Consider the following 24,792-nt stretch of genomic DNA (forward strand, 5'->3'; position numbering starts at 1 on the left):
AAAACATTAACTTGCAGAGACATCTTTGGTTCCTTTCTTAGCCATGCCTTCCACATCCCCGCTGTTACAACTTCCTGCTGTTTGTCTTTGCTGATACCTTTTCTGTGTGGCACCACTAAAATTCTTATGAGGGACTGAGACCTGGGAGGAGGTGTTCACTTGACACCATTAATGCTTTTCCTTCTTAACTAGAATCCTCTTTTTTCACTATTCCTCAGTTAGTCTGATTTCTTCACAGTGTCTCATTACTCTTGTACATTGTATAATTTCCGTCTCTGACCTTTGCCCTAACTTAACATTGTGCTTTTTTCTTAGACCACTTAGACTTCTTTTCTGAACCAGTTAATTCCATTCTCCAAGAGGTTAGCAATTAAATTCTATTTAGACTGAATAGCAATTGGAGCTCTCTGCTTGCCTTATATTAGCTTGACAACCAGACTTAACTAACTCATCAAATTATTCATCAGCTGCATATACAAGCCCTCAATGTTGTTATTTTTCCGTTGATCCTGTTAATTGTAATTTGTTGGATTGATGTTTGTCAAGACTTTCAAGGCTTGACAAGACTTTCAGGATGATCATAACACAAATAAAATACATACATTTATGACAATATGGACATGGCTTATATGTGGGGAAGAGAAGCAGAAGCCAGACAGCTCAGAAGGCCTCTGAATTTAGGGTATAACACCATGTGTATAGCTGAAAAATGTGCTACTGACTTCTCAGTTTTCCTGGACGACTGAAGGATGTTCAGATTACTTGCCTCATTTTCATTTCAGAACAAATCATCAGAGGTAAATACTGTCAAAATACACTGAATTTCTAAAGTGACTACTCTCTCCTTACGTTGTAGTTTAAGACCAGCTAGCAACCCAGAACCATGCAGCCACTCTCTCACTCCCCTCTACCTTGCTCCCCTGACTCCTGGAGGGATGGGGAGGAGAATCAGAAGAGTGTAACTCCCACGGGTTGAGATAAGAACAGTCCAGTAACTAAGGTGTAACACAAATCACTGCTGCTATCACCAATAATAATAATGGTAAGGGAAAAAACAAGGGAAGAGAATACAACCGCTCACCACCTGCCAACCAACACCCTGCCCGACCGGAGAAGTGATCTTGCCCTTCCGGGTAACTGCCCCCAGTATATACAGTGGGCATGACGTGCTGTGGTATAGAATACCTCTTTAGCTAGTTTGGGTCAGGTGTCCTGTCTCTGCTTCCTCCCAGCTTCACCTCCTCCCAGGCAGAGCATGAGACTCAGAAAGTCCTTGGTCAGAGTAAACATTACTGAGCAACAACTAAAAACATCGGTGTTATCAGCGCTGTTCCCAGGCTGAAAGTCAAAAACATAGCGCTGCACCAGCTACTAAGACTGAGAAAAATGACTGCTACTGCTGAAGAACCCAGGACACCTTACTACTATATAATCCACTTCATATTATTTTTTTGTTCCACTTTCTTCATTTGGTTTAGTGAGTGTCTCCTGCATTAGATGACTATTACATTTTTTCCAACAATTTCAGGGCCTGATTTCCATGCCCAGGTGTTCCTGGTTTTCTTTCTCTGTTTCTGTAGTGGTTTGGATTTGTCAGGATAATTTGCAGACAAACCTGTAATAATATGACAGTGTATAGTTGAAGTTTTTACATAGTTTGAGTAGACTTATTAACTTTATTGCAGGATCTACTCTCTGTTTGGATTTGTGCTTAGGCAGGAGGGAACAATGCTGTGTGAAAAAAATGAAAGCCAAGTTGAAAAGTGCTAAGGGATAAAATGTTCTGTCAGAAGCAGTTAAACCTTGCTGTTCTGTGCCACCAATGACTAGAAACAGATACCTAAAGACAGTACTGAGCTGAAAGGATGTTGTAGTCTGACTCTGCAAAGTGGGTTGTTTTGGGTTTTTTTGCAAAGTGCTTCAGCATTCTAAAACAACTATTGCAGTGGGTTAACATACATACCCTTTGTCATACTTGCTCTGGATGTTCCTTGTACAACTCCAGAAATTCTGGGAAATTTTCAAACTGTATCTTCTTTAGCTCAAAATCTAAAATTTGTTTGGTCTTACGAAATCTACATTCTTTTCCTCCTCTAATGACATCCATGGGAACACATCAGTGATAAAGGTGGTGACAAAGGCACTCTTCGCTTTGAAGCTGTGTTGTAGTTCAAGCCAGAAGTTTGCATAGGATTATAAAACTGAAAGAAGATTTTAAGAAACAAAATTATTTTTTTTTTCTAACTTAAAAAAATTCTTTTAGGCCACTGTAAAAGAAATGAGAAACTAATTGGTCTCTTAATGATACTATTCAGAGACTTGGTCTTAGTTTAGCAAGAGATCTGTGGAGAAATCAGCAACACAGTGTGAAAACCCAGTAGAAACAATAGGTACTTTTTTGTAGCTGGTATCTCTTTGGAAACATAGAGTGCAGCCAGGACATGGCAGTAACAGATTTGCTTTCTCTTGTGCTGGAACACAGAATTCTATTTATCTCTGACAAGCAAAGGATATGTTGGACAAACTGCACTATTAAATACAGAAAGCCTCATTTAAATAATGTTTGTGCTTTGACATAAATAAGGACAAGCTATTCAAACATGAGGCAGCTGATAACATCCTGCCCTTAACTTTGTTGTACAGAAACCCCAGAAAAACAGAAGTGTATTTTAGTGGCTTTGCATTAAATTTCTCCCCCAGTCTTCATGCGCGACTTCTTTGGAAAGCAGCATAGTATATGGATAATTTCTACCATATTTCTAGTTTCTACCATATTTCTACCATATTTTGCACTGGTGCACTACAAGCTTTTTTCGTTTTCTTTCCATTTCTATTTCACCATTTTTATTATTATTTTTTTTAATGAATGATGAAGTTCCTCCTTCAAGTCAGATTCTTTGAATCCTCTTATATGATTTTCCATACCCTTCCTCTTTTTAAGTCCAGTTAGCCTAACTGGATGTTTTTTCATCAGTATATGGTAAACACATTCTAAATGTTGCTATTATATATATTGTGTATATATATATAGTATATAGAATTATATACAATAGAATATATATTATAGATGTATAAGTAATATATAATATTTATAATTATATATAAATCATAGAATAGTTTGGGTTAGAAAGGACTTCAAGATCACCTGGTTCCAACCTCCCTGGCATAGGCAGGGACACCTCACTAGACCATGTCACCCAAGACTGTCTTCAGCCTGGCTTTGAACACTTCCAGGGACAGCGCATTTACCACTTCTTTAGGCAAACTGTTCCAGTGCCTCACCACCCTCACAGTAAAGAACTTCTTCCTTATATCTAACCTGAATTTCCCCTGTTTAAGTTTTAACCCATTACCCCTTGTCCTATCACTACAGTCCCTAATGAAGAGTCCCTTTCTGGCATCCTTGTAGGCCCCCTTCAGATACTGGAAGGCTGCTATGAGGTCTCTACGCCACCTTCTGTAGGCTGAACAGCCCCAACTTTCTCAGCCCATCGTCATTCAGGAGGTGTTCGAGCTCCCTCATCATCCCTGTGGCCCTCCTCTGGACTTGCTCCAACAGCTCCGTGTCCTTACATTGAGGACACTAGAACCACACACAATACTCCCAAGTCAGGTCTCAATAAATATAATCAATATGATAACATATCATATAATGTGATGTAATATATTATCGTAAAATGTAATAAAAAATAAAGCATAATAAAATATTGTAAATATCAGTATAATAAACTGTAAAGTTGTGTATTAGTATTAAAGATGTAAAAGCTGTGTAAAGTTAAGGCTTAGCAGGCAGTCTGGAAACAAAGCACTGAAATTACTAATACCATAAATTTACTGATAAGGCTAATAAGCTGTTCATCTCCACTAAATTAACTTTTCACAATGAAAAGTTCATGTGAAAGTACTCTTATTAACCGTAACGCAATAATCAAGCCCAGTCTGAATATTGATCTGTTTAATTCAACAATAAGGCTTTTCAACTTTATCTTAAAGGACTTTGGTGGCAAAATATGAAACTCTTAGCAACTACCAAGATGAGTTTTGTACCTTGCTATTTATTTTAGCAATTTTATATGAATTTCATGAGAAAAGGTAGCTCCAAGTAAAGATTATGGGTCATGCAGCATGTACATTTAGCCTAAATAATGTAAGCTTTGTATTGTGAGCTGTATTGATTGGACATACTGAGCTGTATGAAAAAGCATGGTGATTCTGACACCAAGACATGGCGATGCATAGCTAGAGGGGAGAATAGCTTGTTAACTGTACTTGTTCATAAGCTGGGTTGTGTTATGTTCTCCAGTGGGTTTTATATTCATTTCCCTTGGTTCAGGAATTTTACCCATGTTTCACTAGTTTGTTGTCATCATTTTTTGTATTTATTTATTTTTAGTGGACAGGAAGATGTAAAACTGTCTTGCCTTCCTAAATGAGATCCACCTGTCTGTGTACTGGGTTTAGATTAACATGCTTACTGTGCACTGAAGTTGAGAAGTGACCTATATTGGATTAGCTGTCTGTGAGTAGGTGGTACAAAGGAATCAGGAATAGAGATCCTTTTACCTTCCCATGGCCAAGAGGCTTGTGTCAGATGTTAGCATTACTCAATAATGTAATCAAAAATAACTAAGGCTTATTTTTATCATGGCTCATAAGACATAGATTCTCTACTCTGACTTAAAGGTTAGTATGAGTGTGAGCCTGAAATTACTTGACTATAGCCAGCTGTTCTAAGAATGAAGTGTTAATTCTGTTTGTCTGTATTTTGCAGTCTTTCACTCCATAACTGTTTAATTTTCATAATAGCTCTTCTTTTGAAGGACTTGGGAAAAGTTACTGATACTCATTAACGTGAACTGCATTACCCCACTGAGTTTTTAAGAAGTATGATGACAAGCTCCTGTGTGATGTACTCTAGGTTACCCTGCTCCTGCAGGGGGTTTGGACTAGATGATCTTTCGAGGTCCCTTCCAACCCATGGGATTCTGTGATTCTGTGGTTCTGTGATTAGTCTAAACCATTCTAGTAACTGCTATGAACAAGATGGGGAAAAATTCTCATAAATTTAAGAGTGGATTTTCACAGAGACAGGTTCAGGTAATGTTAGTAGGTTATTACCTATCTTCCTGGCAATGGTGTCTCACAAATTCGTAATACAACACCCCAAAATCTGCCGCAATAGCCCTTGGGCTTTTCCTCTTTCTTAGGACTCAACAGAAGTTTATGCACTATGCACATCAGATGACGAAAAGATGGATTCTAGGCTTCCGTTTCTGTTGATGATAGAATAGACCAAAGTTTTGGCTCTTACATTTCTTTACTTTTTAGACTATATAACCTTCTGATAACTATTCTTGAGGTCCTTTCCAATCCTAAATATTCTATGATTCTATTGAAGCCTTGGGTGATATGTTTTAGTGTGACGTGTTCCTGCCCATGGCAGGGGGGTTGGAACTAGATGATCTTGAGGTCCTTTCCAATCCTAAATATTCTATGATTCTATGATTCTATTTGTTTTTTTTCTTTTTCATTTCCAGCGTTCCTTCTATTTAAACTGGCAATATTTCACCTGTAAAGAGTATATCTGGGAGAACATGCTCTTCTATATCTGTTGTGAATAGTTAATGCAGATAAATCACTTAACTGCTCTGCAGTGTGTTTATCTTGTATTAGTGATTCTTTGACTGCTTAATCATTTGGCAAAGCTGCTAATTTCTTTTCATTTCTGCTGTTCCATGGAATTGCATTATTTAAAATTTTTGCAAATGATGCTTTAATTTCCTCACAGCTATCATACACATCTTACCAGTTGTACTTGAAATACCTTTTTAGCTGCTTTTGTTTGGAATCTTCATAGTCTGAAAAACATCTCTTGTAAGGCAAAATAATTTGAGACTCTATTTAAATAAATTGTTGCACCCTCACCTTTTCTTATAAATAATGTACATTCTTTTTAAGGAATGTATTGTGTTTTTTCATTTGTTACTCCTGATTTGGTCCTTTGTTGTGGTAATGGCTATTGATAGTGATAAAACTCTCACTTTCTATGTTTAATCTGCATGTTTATTACTGCAGTTCTTTCTTTCAGGATATTGAACTTTACAACATACCTGTTATTTAATTCTTCAGTTATAGTATAGCTATTGTTTAGTTAACAATAATCGCACTTTCTGCTGTAGAAGTAGTTGTACTATGAGTTAATTGTCCAAAGTGTGGAAATCGCTTTCTCTGTATCTTGCCTTTTGTTCAGTTTTATACAGAGAAATGAAATCTATAACTGTTTGATTGCTATTTATAACTATATTTTGCTTCTGCTGGCCACTATTGAAAACATGAATGTATCAAATTCATGATTAAATAATATTTATATTTTAACTTTCCTGTTGTCTCTCAAACCTTGTTTCTTTTCAGTTTTACTGATGTTGTCTTTCAGATAATTACATATCACCTTTGTCTTTATTCTGTCATTTTTTCTAATATCATAATGTGATTGTCATAACCTTCATTTGAAAGGAATTTGGTGGTATATTTTTGCACATAGCTTATTGTAATTTGGAGATCTGCATAATTTAACCTCCCTTTTTATAATACAGCATATTTACACATCTAAAGCAGTAGTCCTATGAGTAAGTCTAAGTGCTTTATAAATCCTAATGAGTTCAATCTGTTACCCTGCTGTACAGCAACACATTTCAGTTCCCCTGCCCCATTTTACAAAAAGGAAACTGAGGGCCTAATATTGACTTGCCCAAAGTCAGACAGCACATAGAGGATTGGACCTTTTTCCCTATAGGGGAAAAATATTTTTATGTTTCACAGAATTTCACAGAAGAATGTTACTTCTTCACATTGCCGTTACTTCTTCACATTGCCGTTTAGTTCCTTTTTCGTGGGATGGTCAGTATTGTACTAGATTAGACAGGGCACAGAGACAGTACTAAGCATCTGGGGGAGGGGAGTAACTGTGTGAGCTATTGACAGCTGCTCTAGTGCCCAGAAAATAAATAGAAATTGTTTTAATTGATAATGTGCACATAGTTACCACAAAATTAATCATTTATTTGAATAACTTCTCACAGAGTATTTATGCCTAAAAAAAAAAATAATGTTTTGAGTCAAGAAATCAGTGAATTGTTAGAGAATTTGAGCTTGTCAGTGGTCTTATGTGAATAAAGTCTCACAGAGACATGTAGAGGACAAATTTTGGTAAACTCCTATTGTGTTGATTGAGAAAATAGTTGCTTTACAATGAGCAGCTGCAATTTACCATTATATGCACTGTGGGTTTGATTTAGTTTGGTTTGGGGTCTTTTTGGCCTGGAAATCCTCCCCTTGGATGGAAATATTGGAAGGTGGCCTTTGAACTATAGAGAGGGATATTTAAAGGGGAAGTCTTTTAACTCACCTGGTAATGAAGACAGCAAACTTTATAACTTTATTGACACGCTTATTTTTTACTTTTTTTTAACTAGTTGTGAGTTATACTGCCCTTAAATGTTTTCATGAATGTAGAATTTTGCCAATTCACTCTAAAATCAAGACAGATTATTGATAGAAGACATAAAATAGTTCAAAATGCTGGAAATGTCCAAGTACTTCCATTGTAGTTCAAATACACTCCAAATTCCCCTACCCTCTGCCAGTATCAATAAGCAAAAAACTTTATCTAGCAGGGGGCAAGGTTGGAAGTTTGAGAACAAATGCTTCAGGCAAATAGCCTGTTAGCTGGGACTAAAGAAAGAGGTTAGCACACTATCAGGCAGGATCTCAGTGGAAGTATGGCACCCTGGAGTGTAAGACTTTTTCAAGGTCTGGTTTTGCATACAGTAACTCTACATTTCACATAAATGTGACTGAAATTGTAAAGTTAAGTACAAAATGTGCAATGTGTTATTCATGGGGGAAAAATAATTGTAGAAATGATAAGCTTAACTTAGGAGCTTATACCTTTATAAATAAAAGTGGCCTGAGTTTGTTTTTTGTTGGTTTTTTTTTTTTTTCAAAGGGTCTGATTATTGATTATCCATACTGTCTTAATGGCGGTAAAGAAACATTAAGAACCATGTAAATGTCAGGCCATTTTGATGTAGGCACTTAAATATGGACTCCATGTGCTGAGTGGTTCTTTTTTTGTTGGATCTACCTGGTTTCTTTCACATGTTAGGAATTAGTTTGAAATTTGAAATTCCTCAGTGCAGGGTATGGTCCTTCCATATGTTTGTGCTGTTTCTGCAGATTGGAACTTTCAAAACAGATGGCTTGAAAATTCTGAAGAATCAGACTTGGACACCCTCTCTTAAAAGTGTATGAAACATATTATTTAATTATTGTAGTGGAGATGATGATTGAGTGTGAAAGAAGACTCGGGGGAGTCCAGCCTTCTATTGCTCCTCCTTCCTCCCACACTGATTGCCTTATGTGCTCTTTTACTTATTCTTTTAAACAGTTTCTGGGTTTTTTTCCCCATCTAATTATTTTCTAGTATAAAAGCTAGAGTCTCCTTTTTCATTTTCTATGTTAAATACTATATTATATTTGTCAATATTGATTTTACATTCTGAGTTCAGACGATTAGTGACACATGATATGTTTTACTTTGAAGCAACATTTCTTAACAAAATAATTTTTTGGAGGGATAAAGATGCATTGCACATACTTCTGGGATCTTGGCTGATTTTTAATATACTGAAAAATGGAATGAGAAAGGCTGTAATTCCTTGCCTGCTCCCATAGGCAATAAAAATGATTAATACTTCCCATGCTCAGCTTTGTACTTTCCTCTTATAAGAAGATCTTGGAGTTGCTAATTTCTTACTTCCAGTGGCTTAAATGGAATCTATTGAGATGTTTCTTTTTCTGGCTCTGGGAACTACTAAAGTCTCCTTATATTTATAAACTAGACAGGAAAGGGAAAATTTGAACACTACCAAGGCAACTTTTCCAAACTTTCTACTTAAAGGTATCGTCAAGGGAACTTAAATAGCTTGAACAAACGTCAAGAGTGTGCTGTAATGAAAATGGTGATGACAGGTTCTCCTCAATTAACAATTTTTTTGTTATGTGTGTCCTGGGTTCAGCAGTAGCAGTCATTTTTCTCCTTCTTAGTAGCTGCCTGGGAGGAGGCGAAGCTGGGAGGAAGCAGAGACAGGACACCTGATCCAAACTAGCTAAAGAGGTATTCTATACCACAGCACGTCATGCCCACTGTATAAATTAGGGGCAGTTACCCGGAAGGGCAAGATCACTTCTCCGGTCGGGCAGGGTGTTGGTTGGCAGGTGGTGAGCGGTTGTATTCTCTTCCCTTGTTTTTTCCCTTACCATTATTATTATTGGTGGTAGCAGCAGTGATTTGTGTTACACCTTAGTTACTGGACTGTTCTTATCTCAACCCGTGGGAGTTACACTCTTCTGATTCTCCTCCCCATCCCTCTGGGAGCTGGGGGAGAAAGGTAGAGGGGAGTGAGAGAGTGACTGCATGGGTCTGATTTATGGTTGTGCTTAAACCACAACAGTGTGCTACTTCTCAGTCAAATTTTCAGGGAAAGAATAGAAGAGAGTGGGGATGACTGGGCAGCCCAGTACATGATGGTAACTGCTAATAAAAATAAAGAGATGGTCACTCAGATTTCCTTATCTCTGTCTCTGTGGGAGGCAAGTGTAACTACATCTTTAGCATAATCCTGCCACCCTTAACTTCGTAGAGCATCCCCTGTTTCTGGCAAAAGAAGTATTTTTGCAACATATTTCCAAGGAAATATGGGATTTTGAATTTATCATTATTTATCTGAACCAATCCCCATGGGACAAATACATTCCCAGCAAATCCTACTGGGGATTTTGCTTCAAACACAGCAGAAAGCACAGAACAAGCGACTTTTTCTAATTAAAAACCCATCAGAGGTCACTCTAACTCATGAGATTTACACTTCATATTCAATTCATTAAAATAAGATCGTAGCAGAAGTTTAGAAGAGTCTATTACATGACTGTTGTCTTTAGCTGTATTTGACTCCCTTGCAAGGAAAGGAAAAAGGGCACAACATTGTAAGACAATGTATCATAGCTGTGAGTGGGGGTGATCCATTGTCCTAGACTTGTGCTGGATTTATTTCACTATGCTGAGAAAGCCAAGTGAAAATACTCACAGAGAATATAAACTCTGTGTGGTTTCTTTTTTGCCATTGTTTTTTTGTTATGTTGTTTTGTTTTAGCTGTGCTCCTGTAGTCCAAGGCCACCTCCAAGGCTTCCCGCTCCCTGAGTTGAATGGCTGCAGGCAGCTCATTATTATGACTTGTGCTGCTGTCTTCAGCATTTTAAAAAGTGTTTTTCTATTTCCTCAGCCATAAGAGCGTAGTCATCTCCACTGTGACTCTTAACCCTTTTAAAAAGAATTTCTGTAAAAAATCATCCATCAAGGGCCTCAGTATGGGCTGTACATGCTCTTGCTGTGAAACAAGCACACCACCTAACTTGATGAGTACCTGGAGAAAACTATAGTGGCTAGTACATGTTGGCAGGGTCCCTAGCCAGGGCACTGGCATGGGTTCTCACCCTGGCATTATGGAGAAATGATTGAGATATACAGTATTTCAGTTGAAAGGGACCTACAATGATCATCTAGTCCAATACTAGGAAAGTCACTTTAATTCTCTCCTTTTCTTTCCCATTCTATACTGTCTCTCTCCTTTCTGGCACATTAGCCTGTAAAATCTTTTAGATTAAGCCTCATACAGACTAACTGAAGAGGCTAATGAAGCTGTCCCTGACCTTCAGTGCTGCCCAGAGTAGGACATGTTTTAAGGTGATGGGGTGCTGTTTTGTCCACTCACCAGTATAGCCCTCTACCTCATTCACAGCACAGCATGCTAGACACTTCTTTTAACTTCATATTTGAATCTCTGTAAATACTGCAGGATTTTAAATAATTCATACTGCTTTATCCTGACCTGCAAAACATAATTTCTGTGTGATGGGAGCAGGAGTCTGGTGTGTCTGTGTGTAGTATGGGACATGATCATACTGCAAGCATGCTGCATTGCTAACCGGTCCCACTTGGGAATGCTGCCGAACCATAGACATCTTAGAACTCCAGCCATGGCTGCTTTGGTGGTATTGGTCATTCAATTCAATATTGATGTGGTCTTCTTGCCTTTTGTATTGAATGTTAATAGTGGGATGCAGCTTAGGCCTGTGGAAACTTTGGCTCTACTTCCTTCAGGTCTGTCTCTTTTTGTGGGAAGACTCTTGCTCTGAGGTGGCAAATTCATGAATAGAGACAGAATTCACCACTTTTAATGATTGCTATATCCTGAAGATTGGTGTTGTGGCAAGGGTGGCTGAACCTTGTGTGGAACGCTTGAGCTGTCATCACTTATTAGCTGAAGTATTAAAGCAAATCATCATGGACTTCATGCTGATCTAATACACAGGGCCAAAGTTTGTAACAGAACTGGCATATATGTAGTTCCATAATGAAAAACAGGATTATGAAGAGGAGTAAGGCCATCAAGGTGCTTTAATCACTATGTGGTATTCAAATGGAGTCCTTTTTCCTTGTTATTTAGAAATCATGGGTGAGATGACCTGATTTGGAGTGGAGGTCAAGGGAAAATTTTTGCATTTAGTGGGAAAGAAGCACATGGCAGGAGATGAAGTTGTGGCTCTTTGCTCATTTACCTACCAACTTCAGCACAAAACAGCAGGACCTGCTGTAACAGGTTAGGGCAACAATACATTGCTGATTGTTCATTAGATGCTTGAAATCAGCATGTGTTTAGTAAGGTAGCAAATTAAGGACTGACTGACAATAACATGTTTGTTTGTCTTTAAGAATTTGTGTCTTGTCTAATGAAGGGCTTACAACTGTGTTTAGGTTTTGTCTATAAAGTTCAGGTGAGGTGTGTGATGTATTCTGATGAATATGGATGAATTGAATAAACTGAGAGGATTTTGGGGATAAATTCAAAACATCTTTGATGCTCTTTGTCTTGAGGATGCCTGTGCTTTGACACAGACAGAGTAGGCAAGGTAGTTTAACCTGTGCTGAATTCCTTGCTGCTGTGGCCACTGTCACTAGCAAGGGAGCTGCTTAGTGTTTCCATTAGCACAGTACACAGCAAGCACTGCGCTGGGAATGGACATTCAGACTCTCATTGTTTTGGTAGAGAACAAACAACACTGTTACTTCACAGTACTGGAAAATGTAAATATTGGCAAATAAATCTGATTCTTGAGGATCAATTGTTGTATTTACTTCTCAGCCTCATGACACTGAGCAGCTTTCCAGTGAAAATGCTTGTTTGAAAATACAAGGTACTGCATACCAGACCTGATAACTTAGTGTGTTTCTGAGTACCTGGAAGATTTTTATGGCATGTTTAATGTTGCATCAGATCTTCTATACCTACTGTTCATGTTTATCTGCCTGTGTTTATAATAAAATCTCAAACAAGTTTTTTATTCTGGGAATGTGTTATCGTTACCACATATAATACCACAGGAGTATAAATTGATCCTTGTGTGGGGAGTGTCAATATTTTTCACTGTTCGTATTTTGTCTACTTTTAAAAAATGCAAAATAGAGGAAATCTAACAGAGTATTGGGTTTCTTGACTTCTTTGAGGAATATGAAATATTTTCTACTCCTATACCAGGAAAAAAAACCCTTCTGCATTGAACTTAATGGGCTTAGTCACTATGGGGATTTGCATCAGTTCCATCCAGTTCAGAGAGTCATCTGATTCATTTAATTAATTCTCCTTCAGATAAAGAAAATACAGAAAACATACCTAAATGGTCATGCCTTCCTTCAAACAATCACTATGCAGTAAGAGTTCCTCAGCCTCTTAATTTGAAACTAAGCATCAGCAAGGTTAGTTTCATCTTTTCAGGAAATTATGGACACCCATTCTTTAGGACTCTTAAAATACATACCAGTGGAGAAAAAGAACTTTCAAACTGACATTTAAAAGTGAAAATGACAGGATAACTCCTGAGAGTTTGCATTGCCTCTGCTTCCTCCCCTCCACACCCCTTCCAGTAGAATAAAGAAGCTTGAAAAAAATGCTGATAGAACGCAATAAAGATTGTATATTTGTAATAAGATTTTTTGCATCTACATGTTCTACAATATTTTGTTTCCTTCTCTGGTCCTCATATGATGGTAATTCTTTCCCATGTATGATATTTTTGATTTTTTATGTATGTTTGTATGTCTTTTTATTAACTCATCACTTCAGTTCTTGCTTGTGAAAATTTGAAGCATGTCCAGCATTTCCTGTTTCATTGTATGTAGAATTATGAGCTTCTTGAATCTGATTGTTCTCTGAACTAACTCTATATCAACTCTTAGAGTTCTGCAGTCACTGAATTCTTGAATTTCACTGTTTATGCTCTGTGATTTCTTCTTTAGCTTACGTAAAAATGTACGTTTTCACCAGGTTTATTTGTCTCTCTATTATATTTTTTTTAAGGGAATGCAACGATCTTTTCAGTGTCCTGTGGCAAAAGATGACCAGTAGCCAAACTTCGAAGTGGGATATGCTTTACTCAGCTGTTTTGTTCTCCATTACACCACTGCACTAGGGAGAAATGGCTGGTTTTAGTATTGCATCCTATATGTATAGGTTCTTGTCTCACTCGTGAATATGAGAGAGGAATGTATTTGAACTAACTGAATCAAAGGTTAAACTTACGGATATTTTAGCTTTTTTTATTTATTGCAGGTAATTAAAGTATATAGTGAAGACAATACTAGCAGAGCTTTGGAAGTACCAAGTGATATAACAGCCAGGGATGTATGTCAGCTCTTGATACTGAAGAACCACTACATTGATGACCATAGCTGGACTCTGTTTGAACAACTTACCCACACAGGTTTAGGTAAGATTAATACCATACAATTGTTTGGCAGTAAATGAAGTGGGTTTTTTTTTTCCATTTTCGCATAGAAGTACAATTGCTATAGAAAGGCTTGGAAGCTAAATGATGGAGGACTTGCGTGAATTTATTCTTTTGGGGGCTTGTTGCTTCTGTTTCTCTTTTTGTTGAAAGCATAGCTATAAAGTACATTTTGTCATAGTGCATTTGCCTCATGTTACTTTTTCTGCATCTGTAAGAGTGATTCTTCATCACTCTTCCTTGCTTTTCTTTGTCAGTTCTTCATCTTTTACTGGTATTTCCTGCTTGTCTAGCAAGACAACAAAAGTTTTGCTGTTTCCAACACACCTCAGTGAAACCTCTGACATCAAAGACAGAAAGCTGCTATTATATCTGGACAATAGGACCAAGTATTCAAAAACAACATTAAAGTAGGCTGTTAGTATTTTAATGCACTCAGTTTGGCTATATGTGTTGTGAACCTTGGGACAGGACTATTTAAAGACAGAACAAAACCGTTCTTCTAAACTCCTAGTTAAGGACCAGTGAGCTATGTTGAAGTGACGTTATGCTTAGTATTTTAAGTTGCTGGAAATGAAACACACTGAACTCCTTCCACATCATCAGTATTCCTTCTTTTTCTGCTACACAGTTTAAAAGGTGTAATTTATAGTTTCATATTACAACTATGGTTTTGCCTTCTGGTCTCTGTACCTTTTTCAAGTGTAGAGATGTAATTTTGCAGCATAAAAAAGGGGATGTTTTCAGAGATATAAGAAATACAGAACACATGAAAGACTTCACTCAGCAAAAGATGAGTTTAGAAATCCACTGTTAGGATGTGTTATTGAACTCTAGTCAGACAGTCTTACTTTTACAGCATGACTTTTCAGTTCTGTATTGTGTTTGGTTTTGATAAGGAACTATATCAGAAAACTTTACTAAAAGACAAATGCCATTAAAAAAATCTGCTTTCAATTTCATGTCACTGAAAGCTTCCATATTATTATTTAACTTTGGCACTGTACAAGAGTTACCAAAGACAGTACTTCTGCAACCTCAAAAGCAGTTCCAGCTGCCAGTGCAAAGCATGGTTTGACAAAGAGAATGTTTTGAGGCCTCTCTGCATCCTAAAACACACAGAAAACTTGGAGTCCTTAATTCTCAGAAGAGACTGCACTGATACCTGACAACTCCAGTACTGTAGATTTTTGAAAAAACACCATCAACAAAAAACCAAACAACCCTCCCCCTGCACACACACACACCATGGAGATTTATATATGGCTAAAGGCTATTGTTAAACTCTCTTTCTGGGTATTTACCTAGGGAGTCTGGACTTGTGCATTTGTTTAAAATAAACTTAACTGTGCAGCTCTGACTGTGTTATGTTGAACAGCCATATTTTAAAGATGAACTACAAAAGAGAAAGCTGTTTTCTGCCATTTTCTGGTCCTTTGTCCCATGAAGGCAGTCACAAACATTTCTTTCAGAGTTTTTTGTTGCTTTGTAACATTTCAGAGATATTTAAAACCTTTTGCACTGAATGTATCAGTTGTAAGATGCTTCCAGCTCAGAGTAAGGTCAGAGTTAAATCTGAGTTGAGCACTGCTACAGAAGAGGAGGTATAAAAAATGGATTTAGACAGCACTACTATATAAATAGTAGTAGTGTTTTCTGTATTTTATAGTGTGGCTGGTGTTTAAGTGGTTTAGTGTTTAAGTAGTGTAGTAGCTACTGAAGAAGACACTTTTGACAAACTATGGCAGAGCAATAGTGGCTTGTGCACTCTTTGTCAGAGAGTGCTTTCTTCAGTCTGGAGGATATCTTGGAAGATTTCAATATAAAATCATTAGTGAAGTTGCTTTTCCTAAGATTATGAAATAATAAAAATTACTTGTATGCTTAGGGCATAATTTTAGAAAGAGATGAACTAATAATTTCTAAAATAAAAAAATTTCTTAGAATCATAGAATCAACTAGGCTGGAAAAGACCTTTAGGATCAAGTCCAACCTCTGTCCCAGGACTGCCATGTCCACCTCCAAGCCATGTCACTAAAGGCAGGTTTTTGAACATATGCAGGGATGGTGATTCAACCACTTCCCTGGGAAGGCTGTTCCAGTGCCTGATCACCCTTTTGGTAAAGAAATTTTTCCTAACATCCAGTCTAAACCTCCTCTTATAAATGGCAATCCAACATTATTAAGAGCAACATGAGATTTCTTCTACGTTTTTAATGATACTGAATGTAATAGATTTATTTTTATAACAGTGTTAGATTGGTTTTGTTTGAAATACTTAACATACTGATTTTGACTTGCTTTAAGTATATTCTTAAGCACTGGATGAGTAGTGTGAACAAATATTTTTCAAATGATGATTTAGTTTTGGACCGTTTGCTATTTATTAATTTGTTGTGTATTTTATCCATGGAAGTTTGGAGAGTCTTTTTCTGCTCCCAACTTCAGCAAATGGATATAGAAGGAAGAAATACTGTGTGTATGTTTATGTAAATTCCAGTATTACAGGGATTAATAATGTATTCATAAATTAGTGAACATTTTCTTTGATATCTAACAGCTGTCTGAATACTCCTGAATTAGGTATAATTGCACGAATCTTAGTGAGCTGAGTACAGTGTTCTGCTTTTAATCAAGACAGACATTAATTACATCACTGGAGTGTTCGCACATTTCTGTGTGGAGGTACCTGCATGTGAAAGTTAAAAAGAAGGAAAAAAAAATATTCCACCTAAACCAAAACAAATCCACAGTCTGTATAGTCCTGTTTTCACAGTCCTATATGCCTTTCAGTGTGGAGCTGTATTGTTGTACATTAAGCATTGTCATGTCCTCACTACGCTACATGGCAGGCACTGACCAGGTGGTGTTGACTCGGCAAGTGGGCAGGTGAGATGGTTCCTCCACCACCTCCCTGAGGCACTGACTGGTGTACTCCATCTGCCTGCCTTTTGGCACCCATAACAACCCCCTGCCTTTGCCCTGTCACCTGGGATGCTCAGTCTTCCTACCCACCTCCGAAGTTTTGCAGTAGCCTGGGCTCTATTTCAACTATCCAAAGTATGAGAACTATTACAGCACTATAAATCTCAATGTATTTCAGAGCTGTGTGCTTCTGCTATGTTCCTTCTTTGTCCCATTGTCCCAGGCTACTGAATTCAAAGAAATTCATAGATGTTTTTCACCTTGCCTGAGATTATTAAAGGCTACTGTGGTATACCTGGATTTTGATGATGCTATGTCATCCCTACCACTAGGTACCTTGGTGTTTGGGTCACATAATTCCCCTATACAGACAGGGCAGCCTGTGAAAACAGAAGTTTTCCATAGCTGTTCTCCTTTGAAAAAAAAGTACTCTCTTCATGCTGAAATTTTTCTTCTCTAGCGAGAAATTTTTGTGTTGACTGTAAACATTTTTCATTTTGCTTCTGCAGCTCAATAGACTTGCATTCTAGGATTCCTCTGTGAGTAGGAAGTAGTGGCTTGGTTAGGCACATCATTGTTATGCTTCACTGTCTTGTTTTGATTTCACTATCTGCATTCTTTTAGGTAGTCTGTGGGAAGGCTCACAAAGCATTATCTGTGCAGTAGTACTGAGCAATGGCTTTTCTGGTTTTTATTTGGTTTAATCCCCTCCCCGATTTGGGTGGCTAGGGAGACCATTTGAAATGCATTCTGTCATGGATTTCAGTATTAAATCTTTCATGTGCTTTAGTTATTTTCCATAGTTGAGGAGACTGTTTTGGAGAAGGTGGTCCTCATGTAGTAGTAATAAAGAGATGGTAGAGAAGGAGGCAGAAACTTTGCTATCTAGCTGGAAGAGAAAAAATTATCTAACTAAACCAAAGTGTGCCTTTTTCATGGCAACGTTTAGAGATTTGATTAGAGGGCTGTGTTTTGGAGCACACTAACTCTGTATTTCGGTTTCTTCAAGAAAGTAAGTTGAATAAATTGTAGAATATTCTCTGATATGTCACCTTAAAAATAAAGAAATACCAGCAGCCTTACCTATCCATTGGGGTGATGCAGAATTTCTTATTTTTGTACCAAGAAGTAACTCTTGAGGAAATGGTATTTTCTTAAATGTCACAATGCCAAGCATTTAAGAGTTTTAAATGTCATCCCAGAGGAGCACTTTCTCTCCATAAAATTGAAAGGAAAAAAAAATGCTGATTTTGAGTAAGAGCTTCAGTTCTTTAGTGTCTCTTGCATCTGAATGTGTTTTGCAGTAGAGCAGCATGTACAACGTTTTTCAAAGGCTCACTTTCTCTATTTTGGGGGTATTTTTTGTTTTCTGGTTTTGTGTGCTTCATTTAATCCACTTACAATATGTGACTTTCAAGTAGCATCCTTAATTTCTGTCTGTATGGGCTCAGCAATGAGTTAAATTCAGTGGAAATTTTAACTTTGCCCTGCTTGATTGTCAGAGTGCTTTGTCTTATGCCAGTTATGAGCTTGATATTTTCCCACTGTGGTGAAATTTAGTTGTATGAATGTATTGTCTCTAAATTTGCTAGCTGGAAATTTCCTGAAGAAGCTTATAGATTTGTGGGCTACAATAAAGCTGTTACCCAACATGTGGAAGCATGAAACAGTGACTATGATGGCAAGAGAAGATCAATAGAAAGATATTGTTATTCTAAAGAGGTTTTAATGATTTCAGAATGAGGTTTGTGTTTTATCTCTTAGGATGTTGTCCACACTACACCATATGAAAGTTAGGCTATTTGTTTAGCCAGGACCACTTGCAAAAATTTACCATTTATATTAATTTAATGTTATGCTTAATTAAATTTTGTTTTTTTTTTAAATACTATTATTTTATGTGTTAGGACTTTTAAAAAAATTTCTAATAAAATTTCTCTAAGTGGAGAAAATGGGATTAGAAAATTAGGATCAGAAAATCGTAAGCTGCATGGTTTTTATAATGAATTTTTAATTGCCTTTTCCTGTTGAAACCGTGATCAGAATTGGATGTTAAAACTCCATAACTGGCAGAGACACATCAGTTTAGAAGTCAAATTTGTTCTTAACCTGTAACTCATTGTTGGAGTGTAATTTAAATTTGGAGGTGCCAATGATAATTTAAATAAAATACACAACTTTATTCAGTTCCATTTATTCTCATTAGTTTGAGTCCACAACAAAATACAAGTGGGCACAAAAACTGTGTGCTCATTTGGAAGCAGGTCCATGGTAGGGTTTTTAGTTTTTTTTTTTTTTTCGTAATATCAATTCACAAGCTGATGAAATGTATCAAAAAAATGTGTGTGTGGGATATGCAGTATAAATAATATTATAGGCAAATTATGCATGTATGCATAGTCTTGAGAATTTACGCTTAACTTCCTGCACTATGAGTAGTCTCGTTGCATTACTCAAAGTATCCAACATGTCAACATGCACCACACATCTACAGGAAAGTTTTTAAATTCTATGTATTTCCTTTAAGTTCATATCATACTGTTGTAAAATGGAAAAACTCACTCAAGATTCTAAATGGTAGAAGCAGTCTAAAACAGTGAGAATACCGATTCTGTTTGCCAGTGCTGTACTACAACTGAATTCTTTGCCTTTTCTTCCCCTCGCCCCATTGCAAAGACAAACTACACATTAGGATTCACTTTGTAGGTTATTTTTGTTTTGTTTTTTTATTTTTTTCATGGCTTACTTTTACCGTTCCTTTTGTGCACGCTAGTCCTACAGCTGCTAGGAAGACATTCCCAACAGAAACCACAGACAGGCTGCTACAGGGAGAATGTGGATTTGGCCATACAATAGAATAAAGCCCTCAGCTGCCCCTGTAAAAGAAGCAAAGCACAACAAAAATAACCCATGTGTGACCTACCTCAGAAGTTGGGCCCTACTGAGGTGGAACAGCAGTTTGGTGTAACATGGACCTAAGTAGCGGACCGTGTTCAGGTTGCTTGTTTCATTGTTTGTATTTGTTTAAATTAGTATAGTAATATTTTAATTACCTGATCTTTGTGTTTTCACATTCTACTCTTAGGCTCTTAAGGTGCAGGTTATCTGGGTTTTGGGTTTATTTTAATTTGTTTGTGTTTTTTTACAGGAAGAGCTATAGAGGACCATGAATTAGTAATGGAAGTCCAGTCAAATTGGGTAACGGAAGAAGAAAATAAACTGTATTTTAGAAAAAATTATGCCAAGTATGAATTTTTTAAAAATCCCCTGGTAAGTCCTGACATTGTATCTGTGAAGTGGTGCAATTGCTGTAGTTACAAGAAAGTCTTTTCTGTTACATGTGGATAGGCAGTGTAAAGTTATTAGAGCCAAAAGGAGTAACTGGGAGAGAATATCTGAGATATAGGAACATATGAGTTGGCCATGTAACTGTTGTCTAGTCCCTTTGTTGCAACTGTAAAACATCCCTGTTCATACATTTAGTTTTTGGGAAGTGAGGGGGCAGACATGCAGACATGGGCTTAACTACACTGAAGTTTGCACATAGACCTGCAACAAAATAAAGTTATTGAAATTGAATGAAGTTCCCATCAAGTGACAACAAAACATAAAATGAAGCAGTGTGAGGAGGGTCATCTGTAGCAAAGATGGATTTTATTGTTAAAGTGAAAATCGAATGTTATGGGCCCGTGCTGCCCAATGGCAGCTTCTCACAGCTGCAGCTAAATGACAGCTGACACAAAAGGCTGTGAGCAGCCATAACCTATTACAAGTAAGTGGAAGTGAAGCCAGAGTTAGTGTATGTAAGGAATGGAAGGAGAACAGAGACAACTTGTAATTCAAGGATGTTGCCAAAGGTTAATGTTGCTAATTCAGACCGTGGCTGATGTCAAAGGCTATGGAAGCAGTCGTGGCTCAGCTGGAGAAATTCACCATTTGGTTGCTTAAATGCATGGTGTATTTGGATCACTCCTGATGCTGTCTCTTATAAAGCCAGCTTGTTTCAGATGTCAAAGGGGGAAATAGCAGAAATGTATGAGGACTTGAAAGGTGAAAAGTGGAAGGGAACTCAAATTACCTACCTGTGAAAAGGATGAAAAGGTAAATATTAAGATAACAAAAGATCCAAGAGATCAGAGGTTTTCTTCTTTCTCCACCTGTGTTTCTCTGAGCAAATCATGTACTCCCCAGCATAGAGGTATCATTGCACCAGTGAAAAATTCTAAGTTTTAGACAGTCTATGGTTAGCTAAGTAGCTTTCAAAGAAGTGTGTGGTTAGCCAGTGAGTGGAACCAGCTGTGGAGTGTGGCAGACATGCAGCTATGACTAGCATAAGCAACTGTGGTTGATCAGAGACCCTACTGTTTCTGTTGAGTCATTCTTCTGGGTACTGTGGGCCCAGATGTAGTAGGGATGCTTCACTAGAAATGAGTTGATATGCATCAACCCTAACAGTAGTTCAGTCTTATTAAAAATGAAGGTCACTGGACATTGGATGGTCGAGGGAATATTAGCTTCAAACTTGTCCAGACCTTGGGAAAACTTCATAAGTAATGATCAGATTCTTGGCTGGTTCATATTTGCATGACTGTATTGAACTCCCCAGCTGCAGGTCTGTCCATAAATTACCCCTTGACCTTTCCTTGACAATGAAATTGACACTTTAAATGTGGACTTTTTAACCATACCATATTAATATAGTTAGATTTAACTGATCTTCATATACAAAGTGGACAGTTAGGTAAAAAATGAGAGGACTTATTCTCTATTAATGGAAATTATTCCAAAATATTTTGCTGGGTTTCTAGTGTAAGGAAAGCAATAGAAGAAAATGTTGGCATATATTGCCCCTACTTTGCAGCACATTGAACCCCCAGCAACTCTTATACATCAACAGCGATAGAAATTACTACTAGAAAAACAGCACTAAGGGCCAAGTACTGGTGTATGAAATCCTCTTGCTTCCAGAAACTGTTGATGCAGGAGTCCCGGACAGCGCAGAGGCAATCAAGATGATCAAACGATTGCCAAACTTTATTAGATACAGTGCTCTTCTTATACCCTTACTCCCTTATGTAACGGCCTTGGATACTGAGCTCTAATTGGTTAGTCTAGAGGTTACTATCGTTTACAGAGCTAATGTTTACACCTTGTTATAATTGTGATTAAATACTTTACTCTGAAAATACAGTGGGAAACTACAACCTTGGCAGGGATCATTCTTTGCACGAAAACATGGAAAATTACAGAGGAATAACAAGACAATTGACCTAGTTTAGGCCTGCCAAGACTCTTCTTATTTTAGAGTAGCAAGACTCAGGGTATCGGAATTGCTCACTATGTAGCCTTGGCTCTTTAAGAACCCCACACAGAAACTGCTTATGTTTTCCCAAAATTTTTAAGGTTTTCAGCAAATAATATATCAGATGCCACAAATTTAGGAATGATAGTAAGGTAAATGTGAATTACTAGATCACAGCATCTGCAGTGTCTTGCAGGGCATGGAGAACTTTAATTTTACATCCAAAAGAGGTAGGAAATTTTATGTTTATTTTTATTGAACTTTGATACAAATTGTTATTGTTACAGAGCTTTTTTCCAGATCATATGATATCTTTTCCAAGTGAGACCCATGCAGCTGTAAGCCACTCTGGGATATTACAGGTATGTAATCTTTTAATTAAGATGAGCCAGCACAATTTAGAATTTCCCATTGCCTGTTTTGTTGTGAGCATAATTCTTTGCCACTGTTGGATCTGTTCCTAGGTTTTGAATAAGTCAAAATATGGTTAATATTTTTTTTTCCCTATGAGGTACAAAGTGGTGTGTATGACCACACTTGGAAACTTACACATTCTTTCAGAGCCATGGAGTGTCAAAACAGAAAATGAAGTATAAAATGGTTGATGCCTTTATTGGATATTTCAGGTGAAAGACCCTGTCTCCTTAAAAAGGTGGAGTGCTGCAGTACTTGGCATATACTTAATCGCAGGCATTGGTAGAATAACGAGGAAATGGTAATGTGATACAACTGGATATAAAAAAAAGGCTTAAATGGTTAAACTTAATGAGTAGAAAATTTAGACTGACTAGTATGATTTGTTAGCTTGAAGGCTACTGTAGCCTTTGGGAAAAAAAAATGGTAGGTCACTCAGTGTTAGTCATCTTTTAAGTGGACACAAGATTTTAATTTACAGTGGGAATAATTTCACAGAATGACCATATCAGGGATCATCGTCTTACTTCCAAAAGAGGGGAAAAATGAGTAATAAAGGTGGAAACATACTCATCATTCTTGTTTGCTTGTCAGTAGAAAAAATAATTAATAGAAGAACTTTCACTGGTCTTAAGACAGCAAGCCTATGTGTGAGTTTTGGGGATAAAGACTGATTGGAAAGGCAACATAATAACACAAGATATTTAAGGTAGAACTAAAGGAAATATTAAAACTAGGTTGTTGGGTTTTTTTTCATTATATAATAAATTCTCCTTTAGCATCTGCCAGTAAATGAAAAACATTAAACAACTAATTCTCAAAACATTCCTCTGTATTAAAAAGTTACATCCTTATAAAAGTGGATGTTAGTCAGGAGGTTAAGTTAACCCCAAATAGAATAAAAATGTTTCAAATTAAATATAATTGACAAATACTAGATTCTGTAAGTAATTTTTACAAACCTAAATAAAAAAAATTAATTTCTACAGATGCTGCATATCTAATGAAAATTGCTTCACTTTTGCTATGCAAATAGCAAATAGATTTTGCAGCCTAACATAAACATTTGATTTAGATATTCTTGCCCATATATGATATATAGCGAATGTGCAGAGCATGTGGATAAGATTAAGAATCATTCTAAATAGGTAATGATTACATCCCATTTTGGTAGATGGAAAAATCTGTTGTGAACACTCCTCTATTGCTATTTTATGTTGTATTGTCTGTTTAATTGTATTTTGTTCAATAAAACTTAGGAGGCATAAGGTAGAGAATACCTTCGTGAATTGTGCAGTCGTCACACATGTTTCAGCAGAAGCTGTTGGGTTGGTTGTTTACAGCCAGTCGCTATATCCTTGGAAACTTTCATTAAGACAATTTAATAGTCTTGGTTATTATTTGTGATGTGCTTGGTCAAGTATCAAAAGAGACATTAGTTTTAACAACTCAATGCTTACAAGTGATTAAAAAATCACTTCTGATACTTCTATAGTTTTTTGTGGATTGAGCGGTGAGCAAGTAAAATATTTTTCAAGTATGTTTTTCTTGACTTTCATTGAAAGTGAGTATTTTGGCTGATGACTTCAAGTCAGAACATCTGAATAGCCTGAAAACAAAAAAACACGTCCAGTTTACCTGTCTCCTATCATTTAGCATGTGGTAAGTAAAATTGCTAGGTCTGACATATACCAAGTATCTGTGTATACCAAAGAGAGGCTTGACCTATAGCCTGAAAAAAAGTGTCACTATTAGAATTAGAAGCCATACTTATTAGAATACAGCTGCTCTGCTGTATATACATGTCTAGTGGTAGGCAGTATGGATCATCTGGAAGTCTTGATGTAGATTATTTTTGCAAGTTGGGTACTTAACAACATTTCAAAATGGAAGCTAATATGTAGCTCTTAATCTGAGGCCTCTCTTATTCATGACAGCATTTCCAATAATAGACTGCACAGCATAGAGTGTTGACAGAACTGGGTCCTTAATAGGTGATATCCTACCTCACTGAGGTCAATAAGGTGTTGGTGTAATTTTTAAATTCCTTTGAAGGGTCAAAATTTGGGTTTTTTTTTTTTTTTTTTTATCTGTGAATAACATTTCTCCAATTTTTAATTTGGAGAGGCTTTATATTTATTTGTAACAGATTTTTATTTTTTTCCCCTATGCAGTATGTCACTGTTTTAAATTTAACAGTGGCACCTTCAAAATAGCAGGTTCTTTCTGGTTTTGTTTTTAAGAGTAGACC

The 24,792-nt window shown here is 36.9% G+C and overlaps 1 protein-coding gene across 1 annotated transcript in view; it reads left to right on the forward strand.

Annotated features, from left to right (window-relative positions):
• The window catches only part of GRB14 (growth factor receptor bound protein 14), a 63,873-nt gene that overhangs the window by 21,104 nt on the left and 17,977 nt on the right, over nt 1–24,792 (forward strand). The window contains exons 3-5 of the mRNA XM_034065545.1: nt 13,726–13,882; nt 19,974–20,095; nt 22,415–22,489. Coding sequence (XP_033921436.1) covers nt 13,726–13,882; nt 19,974–20,095; nt 22,415–22,489 — 354 coding nt within the window. The remainder of the gene's footprint in view (nt 1–13,725; nt 13,883–19,973; nt 20,096–22,414; nt 22,490–24,792) is intronic.

Source organism: Melopsittacus undulatus, chromosome 8 (genome assembly GCF_012275295.1).
Source record: "Melopsittacus undulatus isolate bMelUnd1 chromosome 8, bMelUnd1.mat.Z, whole genome shotgun sequence".
NCBI classification, from domain to species: domain Eukaryota; kingdom Metazoa; phylum Chordata; class Aves; order Psittaciformes; family Psittaculidae; genus Melopsittacus; species Melopsittacus undulatus.